General features: G+C 36.5%; 1 protein-coding gene across 1 annotated transcript in view; it reads right to left on the minus strand.

Annotated features, from left to right (window-relative positions):
- The window catches only part of LOC107553838 (calsenilin-like), a 5,662-nt gene extending 2,783 nt beyond the window's left edge, over window positions 1–2,879 (minus strand). The window contains exons 1-6 of the mRNA XM_016236156.1: window positions 2,683–2,879; window positions 1,914–1,916; window positions 1,287–1,411; window positions 543–612; window positions 346–416; window positions 154–261 (exon numbers count right to left, since the gene is read on the minus strand). Coding sequence (XP_016091642.1) covers window positions 154–261; window positions 346–416; window positions 543–612; window positions 1,287–1,411; window positions 1,914–1,916; window positions 2,683–2,794 — 489 coding nt within the window. The 5' untranslated portion in view covers window positions 2,795–2,879. The remainder of the gene's footprint in view (window positions 1–153; window positions 262–345; window positions 417–542; window positions 613–1,286; window positions 1,412–1,913; window positions 1,917–2,682) is intronic.
- Window positions 2,880–15,986: the final 13,107 nt, after the last annotated feature.

Raw genomic sequence — 15,986 nt, forward strand, 5'->3', positions numbered from 1 at the left:
ACACACACACACACACACACACACACACACACACACACACACACACACACACACACACACACACACACACACACACACAGATTTGAGTCTGCTTTACAAAAGAGTCAGTGAAGGAACCTCTGGTGCATTAGAACATAAAGGTTTAACAAGAACCTCTTTAGTGATGTATCCATCCTTGTTGATGTCATAAAGGTTGAAAGCCCAGTTGAGCTTTTCAGTGACAGATCCTCTCAACAACACAGACAGACCAATCACAAAGTCCTGTCACAGAGAGCAGAGAGTAGACAATGAAGACAATGAAAAAATGAGGGTGATAAAAAAAGCTGTGATTAAGGATATTCTCACCTCAAAACGAATTGAGCCATTTCTATCAAGATCAAACGCATTAAACAAGAAGTGGGCGTATGTGGTGGCATCTGAGGAAATAACAACAAATAGACCAGTAAGAACAACAGACTAATTAGTCCAATTAATCCCAAATCACAATTCATGCAAAACCAATGAACACATTTACTGATTTAGTAAAAAACATGTGTATTTACCCCCTTGGGGAAAGAATTGAGAGTAGATGGTCTTGAAAGTTTCCTCATCAACCAAACCACTTGGGCACTCCTTAAATGGAAAGAGAGGCACATCTAATTAAACATTTAATTAAACAGATAATGGACTAATTCTCACTGTGCCACATCGGCAGCTCGTGAAGGTTTTAAATAAGTGCAATGTGCTCATTTTCTGTCCTATATAGTACACATCTGCTGATACAAACAGAAAGAACAACATTTTCAACCCCAAAGCTCTGTATAGTATAGTAACTGTATAGTATAATAATTAAAATACTACTACTGTTTGCAATTGGGTTGAGTTTTCACCTGGTGGACAATAAAATGGTTGAAAAAAGAGACTTATGTTAAGTGAGTCATATCAAGGGACCAGAATATCATAGAGAATTGGGCGCTTTTGAGCTGATGGATCAGTAAGAAACCATCTAGCAGCCATCCAGAATACTCTGGAAACTGTGTAGGTGAGTTTAATGGTTAAATGTAAAATGTAAAAAATCGATCTTTTTGCAGTTCTGTTTGAAGTTAAATTTCAAATGTAATGCTCAGCATAAAACTTTTTTCATATCATTCATTTCTTTCTTTTAAAACTGTAGCAAAAATACCAAATTCTTACTCTGCAACATACAGTCTCGATATTTGACCCACCACAAAAAAAGAAAACAACTGAGCACAAACATGAACTGAACTTTAATCCTTATTTGTCCCCGGTCTTCAAAAGATACTCACGTTTTTGAAGCCCCTATAAAGGGACTGCAGCTCCTTCTTGGTGAATTTGGTCTGAGCCTGCAGCTGCTCCAGACCCTCGGGCTGATGTCGCACCGTGGACAGCTCGAGGTCACTGTCACTGCTGTCTATGGGAGAGAAAGAGCAAAAAAAGAGAGAGGAAGAGGGGGAAAGCAGAGAGATAGAGGGGGAAGGGGTCGGGAAGGGGGTGAGTTGATGGGATGCAGGACGGGATGGGGTGAGAGAGCATTTCAAAGAGGGAGACAGCGGTTGCGAGGAGAGAAAGAGGAAGAAAAAGGGGAGTAAAAGCAAAAGAGTTAGCATAAAAGTCAAAGATGTGCAGGAAGAGGAAAGAGAAAGAAATGGAGGTTTGATAGACAGGGTGACTCTTTCTTTTTCAATGTGACTGACTGTTGGTGTCAATGTGAATGACTAATTTGAGGGTTTCCTTACTGTTAGGCTTCAGCAATTCTAATGGGTGGAATTCAGTATTTCTTCTAAACTCTGCTAGTGTTTGGATATGAGCTAGTATAGTCAATCACATAATGAAGAAAGCATCCCACAAAAAGAAAAAGAGATAGACCGAATAACAAAGAAAAGAGACTAAACTAGACAGGTGCTTACACTCACCGTCTTTACAAAAACAGATAAAAAGTGAGATAGGGAGGAACGAGAAGGACAGAAAGGGTCAGAGAGAGTGAAAGGAGAAAAAAGAGAGAGAAACAGTTAGGTCAAAAAAGCCACAAAAAATAGAGCAATCACTAAGAAAAAAAGAAAAAAAGGAAGAGAAACTATATCAAATAATCAGTGTTGTTATTGTTAACTAAAAAGATTTACTACTTCAGTTAATCATGTTAATTGAAATAAAGCTGAAATAATATAAAATAGAAATATTAGATGAAAAACTAATTTGGCAACTAACAACAAACAACTAAACAAAACTTGTTTTCCAGTAAAGAAAAAGAAATAGCTAAACATCCTTAATACAACAAAATTGTAGCAATTTTGCAGAAGCAAAAACTGTATATGACAATAAGACAATATTTGTATAGTATTAATAAGAAATTAAATTACAATTCAATTTCATTAAAACATTAACTTTTGAACTTCAATCTAACAAACATTAGTGAGTTTTATGCTTATAACAAGAAAAAAATATTTTTATTGGAAAAAAATCAACTAAATTCAGCATAAATTCTCTGAATATTATATGCAAATTTGCCTCTCAAATAAACGTATTTTATTTTAAGGAAGATTAGATATTTGGACTGAAATGCCACAGATGCTGTAAAAAAAAAGCTTGTACAGTGTTAAGGTCATGTAAATATAAGACAAGTAGGCTATAACATCTAAGCAACCCCTGGAATGATGTTTGCTAGTTTCTCTCTCTTTCTCTCACCTGTCTCAGTTATGTCTATGAGTCCAAGCAGATGCATGAGTTTGAGAAACATGATGACCAGGCAGACGATGCCCACAGTCTGTAACCCCTCTGTCTCCCATCTCACACTCATCCTGACACTCTGTCCCTCAACACGTCTTGTTCTTCCAGCTCAGTCCAGTTTTACACTGTTAATTCCACAAGCTTCATAAATGAAACATAAGTATCCTAGAAAGCCGATAACGTAATTGAGGTAGAAAGATGGGCAGATGTCCTGTTTCGAGAAACATCTGTTACACTTTTCGAAAAACTCCCAAAAAACATCTTATGTTGATGTCATCTTGTCTTAGCCTTGTGTCCAAAATTACTTTGGAGTCCAGATATACGCTGGTAAATCTCCTCTCTCATTCCTCTATTCTTCTCGCATCTATTTAAAAGTTCACTCTGACACAATTTTCAAAGGGAATTGAGAAAACTCCCACTCAGGAGACAAGGTTGTCCCAATTAGATTTAGACACAACCCCAACATGAATCTTGAACTTTGACATGATGATAAAAAACAGACACCTTGTCAAGTCACCGAGTCAACGCAGCAAATCATTACGTTTTGTAGTACATACATTTTGGTCCTCAGGAATGCAGTTCATAAGAAGCTTCCCTGACGAAAGTAAAACGTTTTTATGCCTTTGATTGGTCTGGAATGGACAATTAATATTTGAAGTTGTTGGAACAGATGCACAATCACAAGGTGCCCTAAATCCTGCTTCCCTTGTCTTGTGAACCAGATTCCCACTACTAATTGTTCTCTCTGTATTTCAGCCTTTGTGATATGACAGTGATCTACAGAGACTGTTCTTCATTTATCCTCTTACTGGCAGCATTGTTATTCAGTGCTCTCTTGCCAAGAATGATCCTTTAGATTTTGTCATGCACAACAGATTTATGACAGCCAAAACCATTAGCACCGAAGAATTGAAGAGTTTTCAAAGGGGATTGATCCTAACGATGTTAACAAAAGTACGACTGATGTTTACCGTTTACATAAACAGTACAAATGTATTTTACAGGCCAAAGTTCAATAAATCTTTAGTATTAGAGTGCAAATATAATCCAAATGGGTCTTGAACTTGGCCCTTGAAGTGGCAATAAGCAAAACTAATTCACAAATTAAACTGATTCAATTTTACAAAATAATGCATTTTATAATAATAATGAATTGATATACACTATTGTTCAAAAGGTTGGGGTCTATAGGATTTTTAAAAATAGTTTTGAAAGAACTCTCTTATGTTCACCAAGGCTGCATTTATTTGATCAAAAATACAGTAAAAATAGCAATATTGTGAAATACTAATTTAAAATAGCTGTTTTCTGTTTGAATATATTTTAAAGGGGTCATATGATGTGATTTCAATTTTTCCTTTCTCTTTGGAGTGTTACAAGCTCTTGGTGCATAAAGAAGATCTGTAAAGTTGCAAAGACTAAAGTCTCAAATCCAAAGAGATATTCTTTATAAAAGTTAAGAGTCAGCCACGCCTACGTAAAACGGCTCATTCTAACACGCCCCCACATACCTTCGTCACTATGTGGGAAGATTTGCATAACACCACCCAAATGTTCACGCAAAGAAAGAAGGCGTCACTTTTATTCTCGCTGTAGTTTTGTTGTTGCTGCCGCCATGCCCTGAAGACGCTGTGTGCTTCGTTGTGAAAGCAAAACTACTTTGTTTGGCCTTCCCATATCGCTTCGTCACGCCTGGAGCTGATCCGTGCTGGTCGCTGAGGAAATACAACAACTTCGCGCTGTGGATCGCCGGATCGGCTTTCACCGTGGACGAAACGGAGTCCAGCTCGGGGTCATCACATGTGGTTGCCGCAGGCATCACAATATGGTAAGGGACGTAACATTTCCGTCACACGCTTGAGGAATTCGGCCAATCACAACGCACTGGATAGCTGGCCAATCAGAGCACACCTCGCTTTTCAGAACGATGAGCTTTGTAAAAATCGACGCGTTTCAGAAAGGCGGGGCATAGAGAAACAATAATGTACAGTATGTGGAAAATAATGTGTTTTTATAAAAACAGTATGTGTTTTTTTAACCTTAAACAGCATAAACACATTTCATTACACCAAATACACAAAATAATGTTCTTTTTAGCAGCATCATATGACCCCTTTAAAATATAATTTATTTCTGTGATGCAAATCTGAATTTTCAGCATCATTACTCCAGTCTTCAGTGTCACATGATCCTTCAGAAATCATTCTAATATGATGATTTGCTGCTCAAGTAAAATTGTATTATTATGAAAGAAAACAGTTGTGCTGCTTAATACTTTTGTGTAAACGGTGACAACATTTATTTATTTATTATTTCTTTTTGATTCTTTAATTAATAGAAAGTTCAAAGGGAGCATTTATTTGAAATAGATATCATATATAACATCACAAATGTCTTTACTGTCATTTTTGACCAATTTATTGCAAGTTTGCTTAATAGAAGTACTTATCTCTTGCAAAAAAACAACAACTTTTGAATAATAATTATTCCTTTTATGATGAAGCAAGAGACAATGCTGCAATTTGTGATCCATTTATTTGAAATAGATATCATATATAACATCACAAATGTCTTTACTGTCATTTTTTGACCAATTTATTGCAAGTTTGCTTAATAGAAGTACTTATCTCTTGCAAAAAAACAACAACTTTTGAATAATAATTATTCCTTTTATGATGAAGCAAGAGACAATGCTGCAATTTGTGATTCCTAAAATCCCACTGGCTGTGAATAGAGAAATGCTTTTTTAGAACCAGAATGTCTAACCATGCTAACCAGCCAAAACTTCACCCATTGGTTCCTCGCCTGAACCCAACACCCAGGTTTGAGATCATAAAGAAACATCGCCCTCTGGTGGCTGATGCTTCACGTCTGCGGTGCACCACAGTAGACAATTTGCATTATACTATGAGCACAAACATGCAAGTTGAACAAAATAATAGTTGACAGATCAAATGCCTCTCATGCAACAGAGCCGGCACATATAGATCATTACGCACGCTTCCCTTCAAAAGTAAAACTTCAGCGTCTCTGATTACGTATTAGATTCACACAAGCAGAAACCCAAAATAAACTTCACCCTCCTGAAACACGGCTCTCAGGAATAGACAGAGATGTAGTAAGTGATGCCACTGAGCTAAAAATAGTCCCCTGCTGATCCGCTGGATGGTCTGGCTCACGGACCAATACTGGAAGAAGATTTACGTTTAGATTACAGGAGGCACTCAGACCCTTCCAGATGATCAAGTGTTTATTTGCATAACTGGCGGTTATAAAAGCTGATGTGTTATGTCTATACTGTTAGCACCTATATCGTATATCCTTGCTGAAAAAAACTGTGTAAACCAACCTTAAAACTGCTGGTCTTAGGTGGTTTTATCTGGTCTACCCTGATTTCCCAGTCTGACAGCTGACAAGTAGTCAAAGCATCATAAAAATACACAAACCAAGCCAGCCAAATATGGTTTACACTGCAAAAAATTTATTTTTGTATTTTTGTCTCGTTTTGTAGTATAAATATAAAAAAAATTCTTGAATCAAGACGCATTTGTTTTAAAAGTAAAATGACTTAAGATGTTATGTTTTGTTTTCTGAAAAACAAAAACAAAATTGTGTTCGTTTTTGCTTAAAACAAGCAAAACTATCTGCCAATGGGGTAAGAAAAATAATTTTAATTCAAAGGCAATTTTTCTTGCCCCATTGGCAGATAGTTTTGCTAATTTTTGCTGAATTTTTTTTTGCTTTTTAAGCAAAAACGAACAAAATTTTGATAATATTATTTTGATAATATTTGATAATATTATCAGGATATTGATAAGACTGCATTGTTCACGACTTTAATCAAAAGTGCAGCTCAAAGCACATTTCAATAATGCCATTCTTTTCACTTGTAATACTTTTAATGAAGAAAATAACTGATAGTTTTAGATTGATTCTCATTAATAACAATGACCAATCACCTCTGTTCCTGAAAGTCAAACAGAAGAGACACTAATGTCGAGAGCATTTAAGAAATACCCAACAAAAATACAACCAGATTAATCAAGCAAGAATATGAATGTACAAAACAGCACACAGATGCCAAGTATTCCACATCGTTGCAGGCCAATTGTCACATGACTCTTAATGTCTTGATAGTAAGTAATTTGAGAAAAACAAAGATGCGACACGACACAGGGCATGTCCACCAGACCGCAGACGAAGTGTGGAGAAAATAAAAATATCTCCAATCTCAAGTTTGTGACTCCAGAGGAAGTGCGTCTATATGAAGGTGCTGACTCTGATCTGTACTTTCAGAAATGATTGGCGGATATGATCTTGTGATGAAGTGAGGGGTAAGAGGTAAATGAGTGCCCTTCAGGACCCAGTACAGAGACCAGCGGACCCATTTTTAGGTAGCCGTAAAGAAAGCCTGTTCAATACAGCATACATAATGAATGAAGGGTAATGCTAGACTGGGTTTTGATTCAAAGAGAGAAAGTGTGTGTGTGTGTGTGTGTGTGAAAGAGAGAGAGAGAATGCAGTATTTCTGACACCAATATAACATTCTCAATAAGTTACTTGTCTTTAAGTATGAGGGGGAAAAAAATCTGGATGTGCTGTTTGTTCAAAACAAATCACATACTAGCACACCATAAACCTAAACAATAAAAAATGTCCTATAACATTTATCATTAATAACAGACACACCCACACAGGTATAATCAGCTACTTAGGTAGTTATACAGTAAGTCCATTAACTTTTTTTTTTAAATCAACTGATTTTAATCACCTTTTTTAATGTAACATTTAGTTCAGATTTAGCTTTTAATCTCCTAATTAATAAGGTGATAAAAGCAGCAATCATAATAATTATGACAAAATGCTGTAGCTAATACTTTTAGATGGAGTATAGCATGTCAGCTTAATTTCATATCAGATGGAATATAGCATGTTAAATTTATTTAACTTCTATTTCATGTAAACTGCTCATTTAAATGAGGACATACAATAGCCTTCAATTGTTTTATATAAAAAAAAACAATAAGCTAATTAAAATTTATAATTGGCAAATAATATATCAACTAATTATGATTACTCCTTTTTAGAATTAAAAGAAATATATTATTTACTCTATGATTTATTTTTTTACTTTTAAGATCGTCCCCAAAAGGAGGTTGTCACAGATTTTCGATTTCGAAGGACAATTTTGTCCCACACTATCCCGGTGCTGTAGTCCCACGGTAACACCTGGTGTGAGATGTATATGTTGCATTTACGTCTGTGTACAGTACAGCAAACATTGCGATAAACACTTCATACTTTCTCCCACCAATAACCTTCAAAACTCACAAGCATCTAAAACTCAACAGGATCAGTATTACTGCCTTCAAAAGTATTGTTAAAGCGCAATACCTTTCCTTCACCTGAACACAAACATCACAACATTACTAGAAGAATCATCAGATTTGTTATCCCTATCTTCAAGATGTACCCGACGCAACCCCGGCCCCACGGGCCCCATTGGTCAAGCATATCACCATGACAACAAAGGGGAGGACCTCAGTTCTAGAATACTCCTTACCTTCAAATGACATGGGCTCCAGAATGCCGAACTGTTTGAGAACAGCCACGAACAGAATGATCACCACTCCGATGGCAAACAGCTCCATTCCCTGAATACCCATGACTGCGGTGATTTACGGCTCTTGGCACGAGAACTTCTAGAACTACTGGAAGTATTAATCTGCTAGTGTGTGTACTAACACAGGAAAAAGCCAACTGGCCGATATAGCATGGCGCCAGACGCAGGGTGTCTCAAAAAGAACGATTCATTTCATTAGCTCCTTTAGAAGAATATTTAAAAGGAAAATCAAGGGATATTTTTGGCAGAACGTCAAGCTAGCAGTGTGCATGGGAAAAAGAGTCCGGTCTAGTTACACTTATTTTGGAGATGAGAAGAGAAGTCAGTGTTTCCATGTTAGGTCATTCTTCTTGAAAGCCCCATCGCATAAATAAAGAGCTGGATTGCAGTTCTTGTACACAGTCCAGATGTGTAAAAGCCATCCTGGGCCGCAAATGTTATTTGCAAGTGTCAACAACAGACAAGAGCATCTCAAAGTGCTGCGGTGACGCTGCGATATTCAAGATTGTTGATCCAAAGGTGTACGTTTTTCAGTGTGAGACAGGAGGCACAAGAGAAGGGAAATTCATTCAGTGCATCCAAATGTGGAATTGCGACTTGGAAGCAACCGACACACTGTGCCGATTTTGCTGTTAAAATTATCATATTTCATTTCAAGTCTTAAGTGGCTTTTAAATCCGGGTTTTGTTGATGTTGACACAGAAATTTGAGACTAATGGGCACCCTAGTGCCTCAAACTGGAATAATTTGTCCACGTAGAAGTAATACTCAGTTATACGCAGGATCAACATCTGGCACTGCCTCGGTCACTGCGACAACCACTGAGGTGACATCTCGAATCCTGCTCCAAAGCGCTCGGAGGCCTCCAGGTTGGTGCAAATCTACGAAGAAGCTACAAGGTACTTCCTGTGGCAGTGGCAAAAATACGTCAATCTTTCGCAGATCGGGTGAATCCGTCTCGAAGTGGGCGCAGATCCCTTTGAAGTTCTCAAGTGTTGGCCCCCGTCAAACCTTTCAAACGGCTCATTAAGTTCTTGGGAGTGGTCCTGAAGAATGCGGTTTCTCGTCTCCTCCTTCTCAGGGGTTCTGCCATCAGTCAAGCGCCCTCATCTTTTCCCTCGTCTGTTTCCTCAGAGTCAGCATCAAGTGCTTTTGTCTCTTCTTTCAACTTGTACTGTACAGTTCACGTTCTTCCTCCCTCCTTCCCTCCCTCCTTTGCTTCTCTTGCCCTTGTCCCGTAATAATCTGCAGTGGGCAGTTTATCTTCACCTCTCGGTCCATCCCACCCCTCCTTCCGTGTCTCTTCCTCTCTGCTCATCTATGACCACTCCATCCCTTCTTTTATCCATCGCTCACTTTCCAAGCCTCAATACCCCTGACTGCAAAGTCAGACCCTTGTGAGAACCGGTCCTTTTTCCCTGACCACAATCCCTCTCTCTCTCTTTTCCTTCCTTCCTTTCTGCCTGGGGACTTGGGGAAAAGTCACATTTCCAAACAGGGCAGAAGGCAGGAGAGAGGGAGAGACACTAGGGGGATCAGATTCCAGGGACGCCCTCCCCTACCGATTTCCCAGCGTCCATCCACCCACATATCTGTTCCATCTGAAGCACTTTCTTTCTCTTCTTCCTCGCGAGTGAAGCAAGGCAAGGCCTCTGCGTGGACTGTACTGGGACAAACAGAGGAGATAACATTAGCTTACGGGTTTTCCTGTTTATAGTTTAGCGAGAGGGGAAAGGAGAGCGCTATAATAGCTCAGTTAGATAAAGGAATCAATAAAGTCTTAATGGTAGCTTTAAGTCAACCAAACACAAAGTGAGATCAAACAATGTTTTTACTGCCAGCATCCGCTCATCTTCTCTCACACCACCACCCTCCTCCATGATAAATGGCAGAGATGAAAACAGGAACTGAAAAAAGAAATGTGACGCTACAATATTTGAAATGTAATGGTAATCTTTGGAAAAAATCAAAATTTTTGAAATGCCATTCTCAAATTATAAAGAATAATACACTTCAAGATGAAACACACCCTTCAGAAGATAAAAAAAAGTCATAAAAATCCTAAAAGAATGTAAATTAATTACAAATGCTCTTTATATCCTAATTTGCACTAAGTAAATAAATTAATACATTTAGTACAAGGAATTTCACTAGAAGCAGAATCCAGGTAGATTCTTATTTGATCCATTGTTATTTTTGTAGAAGTTCCAAATTGTGATAGAAACTTACAACAATAACCTGAATGAATGAAACAGCAGAGCTCTACTGGATTCTCATTTGATCCATTTTCGAGCTTTGGTTTGTTATGATTAGATTATGATAGAAATCACGCAAATAATTCAAATTTCGATCACAATTGGGAAACAATGATCACAATACAATAAAAAGCAGTAGAAGAAAAGATAAAAAGATTAGAAAAGACAGATACATCGATTTAGAATTTCATTTGATCTAGTAGAACAAAATTCCTATCATAATTGGGAAATAATAATCTGAAGAAAAATGGTCCAGTAGAAACCTATTGAATTTTATTTGACCCATTTTGATCTTTGGATATGTTGCAAATAAAGATTTCACCATTATAATGCATGCTCTGACTGAGCTGCTGTATTTATGGCTGGCGTCAGTGCTTGTTGTGTATAGGAATTAATGTTGAGCTTTTAGGAGGATGGGGCAGGTTCCAGTAAAGCCATTAGAAGATGAACACTTCTTAATAGGAGCTCAAGCATGAAGCTTTTGCTGACAAGACACTATGGCCTAACATAACTCACTGAACCTGAACACGGGCTTCAGAAAAACAATGGTACAATATGAAAGCTTGGCATAGATTCTTGGAAAAGAGCATAGATATTCTTTTAAAATGTAATTTTAACAAATCCATCCTTATCTTTTCATTTTATGTGTTAAAACCAGGTGTTCTTCAGAATATTGATGCGATGCAAAATTTGGATGTGTCCATCAGTGCTGCAGTATTCATTTACAGCAAAATAGCAATACTATGTATGGAGGAATAGTCTGGCAAGGCAATCCCTCAATGTATACAAACACAGCACTTCCCCTCTACATGTTCAGTAACTCTGCACGAACAGAAATGAAACCTGATATAAGGCAGCCGGTCCTCCATCTAATACATAAGCACTCTTGAGGCCAAACACGGCCCTGCTCTTTGAGTCCTCAGACCCGACAGAAGTGCTCTCTCTGTCTCTCCCTCTCTTTTAATGAGGTGTGATGGATCGACTTTTTAATGATAAAAACACCCTGGAATGTACTGACAACATAACTTTTATAACAACAACAAACAAAGTTAGGGGATCCGGGATGGCGTTCCATTGATCGGAGGAAATGACTAATTACTTCTGATTAGCCATGGATTCATCCATTTTCCAGTAACGTTTATACGTAACTGAGAGTTAGCTTACACATCAAATAACCATCAATAATAGGCCCAGACATTTTTCTTTGTACTATACATTTTCTGTGCTGGGAATATTTGTATAAATACTAAACACCTTGTCCATTAAGTGCTTTAAAAACAATCAGTAAAATTTTGAATTGAATTCTAAAAAAGACAGGAAGCCAATGAAGAGAAGCTAAAATTGGAGTGATATGATCACGTTTTTTTGCACCAGTTAACAGTCTGGCCGCTGCATTCTGGACCATCTGCAAATGTGCTAGTGAAGACTGGGGAAGACCAAGGTATAAAGAATTACAGTAGTCCAACCGTGATGGGATAAATGCATGAATTACTTTTTCCAAGTCTTGAAAGGAAAGTGTCAATTTAAGTCTAGAAATGATTCTCAATTGACAGTAACTGTTTGAGACAACTGAGCTAACTTGCTTTTCAAGACAAAGCTCAGAGTCAAAGATAACACCTAATTTTTTTTGCATGTGATTTAACATATGGAGTAAGATTGCCTAAGTAACAGAATATAGAGTTTCTGGTTTTGGAGGGACCAACATAATCAACAGCTTGAAAGATCAAAGACAATTTTTTATATAACGCCGACTGGATTCGTCTGAAAGAAGAAAGTCATATGCACCTAGGATGGCTCTGGGGTGAGTAAAACACAGGCTAATTTTCATTTTTGGGTGAACTAACCCTTTAAGACAATCCATGAGAAGCTGCAGAGAATGTCTAGATTTTAATGGAACGTACAGTTGAGAATCATCAGCATAGAAATAAAAAATGTAATGTTATATTTCCTAATTATATTACCGAGTGGAAGCATGTACAGATTAAAAAGTAATGGCCCCAGAATGGACCCTTGAGGAACCCCGCAAGGGAAAGAAGCCGATGATGATTTACAAATCTCTGCACTTCAATCTCATTAGTAGCAGACATCAAAGAAAACCCAGAGTTATAGGTTAAATTATCAGTTAGAACTAGTTACATTTCATTCTTAAGGAACTGTTACATTTAAAAAAAAAAATCTTGATTTTTAAGTTATTTTCGTGTCAGTCTTCTTTCCTTTTAGGTCCCAAAGAAAAAGATGAACAGCATCTTAGATAACTGAACACTTTATTTTTATTTTCCTGATTTCCTGTCCACAAAAGCCAACTGTAGTTCAGATGACTGTAAATGTCCTACAGGGCCCTCTGTTGGACAAGACACATTACTGCGCAAACCTTTTGGGAAGGATCAATGTTTGTCATGTTTTTTTTGTTGGTAATAAAATACAGTGACTCGTGCACTATTAATATTGGTGCAGTAACTTTACACTGTCATATTTCTATCTTACTGGCTGCCATCCAAAAGTAGTCATGACAGTAGTTTTTGGACAAAACTAACTATCTATATTTGTATCTATCTCTGTAGGTCTGATTCTTGTCTGAATTCAATGAGGAGGAGTGCTCTTTATGTTTGGGGCGGGGTCTCTTTTTGCCCAAAAGTGAAAATACATTCTGAAGCTCTTATAGTAGTAAGGAGCTTTGCCAGCATTACTCAGATTTCCTACTGTAAGAAGTGAGTAGCCATTGATTGATTGGTTGATTTATTTATTTATTTATTTAAATATCTGCTAATTAAGCTGTAGTCCTAAAGTATGAAAAGCTACATGTATGCTTCTCCTTATCAATGGTTTGAATATGCTGATAGACTTGTATTACAGACTTCCGTATAAGTGCATATATTGCAAATCGCAAAATATCTAGAGTATTTAACCCAAAAATATCTCTTTAATTAACATTCCAAAATGCAAATTATGTCATTTACGCACCCTCATTTTGTTCCAAATTATAGTGGTTTATATTGCGCAGGAAAAAAAACAGATTTTTTTACTCAAAAGAAGAAAGTCATAAAGGTTTGGAACAACATGAAGATTAATGAATTATGAAAAAATGCATTTTCGGGTGAATTATTCCTTTTTAGTGCTAACAATCAATTTGTTGTTGTCAAAACATGCTTGTTGATTATTTCTTTAAAAGCTCTGCATTTCATTCTTGTTTATTTGCATATCTGCTGCCTTTCCACAAGTGGTTTGGGCCACAGATGCACCAGCATTTTACCTCTCATGGAACCAAACTTCATCTGCACCCATTTTGTTCGCAACACGTATGTTCATATTAACACATTCTCAGCTCAAAATACTTCATAGTCTTTCTGCAGTATTTTCAGAGCTACAGTCTTTAGAAATAACACTTGCATATGTTGATGCACTGTGAGAAAACATACAGTGGGGTACAAAAGTCAGAGAACACTTGTATTTTGCATGTTTTTGTAATTTAACACACTTTAATTACAAATTACTGTCTGTTATCGGCAAACAGTCTAAACTTATGAGTTGAATTTCAGAATTTCTTAAACTTTATTTGAAGTTTATTGACAAATCAGAGCTTCATGAACTCCACACATTTGTGTGAAATCTGATGATTTGAGAATTTTGAGCTTCACTCTAAAATATATAAAATATAAAAAATCTGAGCATCTGTACAGAGTCACATGATCAGTGTCGCAAATGTACTTGACCTAGAGATAATGCCGAATCGGCCTACTTCTTGTTCATTTTACATCTTTTTTTTTTTTGCATTTATATATATCCCAACTGTTTGTTTACAAACATAAATAGTATTTTTTGGACCACACTATATGTTGTGTGTCTAACGGGGTATGAGGTTGAAATCATGAGCGGCAGTGCTAATCAGTTTTATCATTTATTTTCAGAATGGATCAGTTATATGTTATATAGCATCTGTGCTATTATTGTGATGGTGTTTTTGTTTCATTGCTTTCATGGATTCTCCAAGAGATGCTGGCAAAACTGTAAAACAGGTCAAATATGATTAATACTAATAATTACAATGTTTAATTTTCTTGTTAACACAGAAAATAGTAACTGCTCTTTTGAATAGGTAAGGTCACACTGGAGGTGGGTGACACTTTTAATCCAGACAGCGGACCAGAAAACATAAAGGCAAATATAGCAGAGTAATAGCTTTATCTTCAAAGATACTCATATGAGCAAGATTCTGTAGAATTGATTGGTTCTCTTGTGTTTAGGATGAGCACCAGTCATCGTCAGCAGAACAAGAAAACACCAGTGTCAGGATGAGCTCTGTCTACCAGAGCTTGATCCCCTCTGCTACTGAGAGACTGTCAGTCTATGAGACTCTTGATCAAGCGGGGACTCAATTTAGAGACATTTATGAGAATTTTGAGTGATGGTATAATCACTGTAATGCACTGACTGGCAAACTTAATATAAAGTGTCTTTACCTACTATGTACTTACATTTAATCATTTAATACAATGCACTTATTGTGTATGTACATCTACATTGTATATTAAAAAAATACTCTCCTGTAATTACATGCGTAAATTATTTCTGTACTAACATCTATATATCATACTGCTGACCCTATAACTTAAACCTAACCAAACCATCAAACTTGTCCCTAAACTTAACCGTGTGCCACCTCAATAGCAGCAAAATGATTTGCAATACAACATGAATACAAAAAGCACTTTGTACCAAATAATTCATTTTATTTGACATAAGTGCATAGCACTTAAAGACAGCTAATATTAAGTGGGACCCACATACTCATATGGCTCATTGCTTTTGTAATTTTGTAGGATCCAATATATAATTGCCTTCCCATATGTGTGTTTAAAATCATTTTATGTTTTACTGCTATTTGACTTTGGCTCATCCAATCAACATTTAGAGTCAGAATGACTAGTTTTATAGTTAAAATGTGTACACGGACATAAAATATTTGACTACTGACCATTTTGGATGCATTATTTAATGCATTATGCATTATGCAAATAATTAAATTAAAATACTAAATTAAAGTATTAAATTGACAGCCTAGTTATATAACCCATACATTTATTTTCCAAAGACCCAAGAAAGCTATGCTGGCTTTATTTTTTTATTTTTCCACATGAAAAAATTTAAGGGGGTCTGAATACTTTCCGTACCCACTGTAGGTGCTATATTTTATATAATTCATAGGTTACTTAATTTTTCTCAATTCATTCTCTCAATTATGTTTAGCTCAAAAACAATATGCAAAACAAAATAAAATAATTAAATAAAATACAATAAAATAAAGTTTTTAAAGTATAGCATGTTATGCTGCAGGATACTGCTTGACTTAATTTCAACTACATTCTGCATTTCATCCCCATATTTGT

Source organism: Sinocyclocheilus grahami, unplaced genomic scaffold, assembly GCF_001515645.1.
Source record: "Sinocyclocheilus grahami isolate Dianchi unplaced genomic scaffold, SAMN03320097.WGS_v1.1 scaffold482.1, whole genome shotgun sequence".
NCBI classification, from domain to species: Eukaryota; Metazoa; Chordata; class Actinopteri; order Cypriniformes; family Cyprinidae; genus Sinocyclocheilus; species Sinocyclocheilus grahami.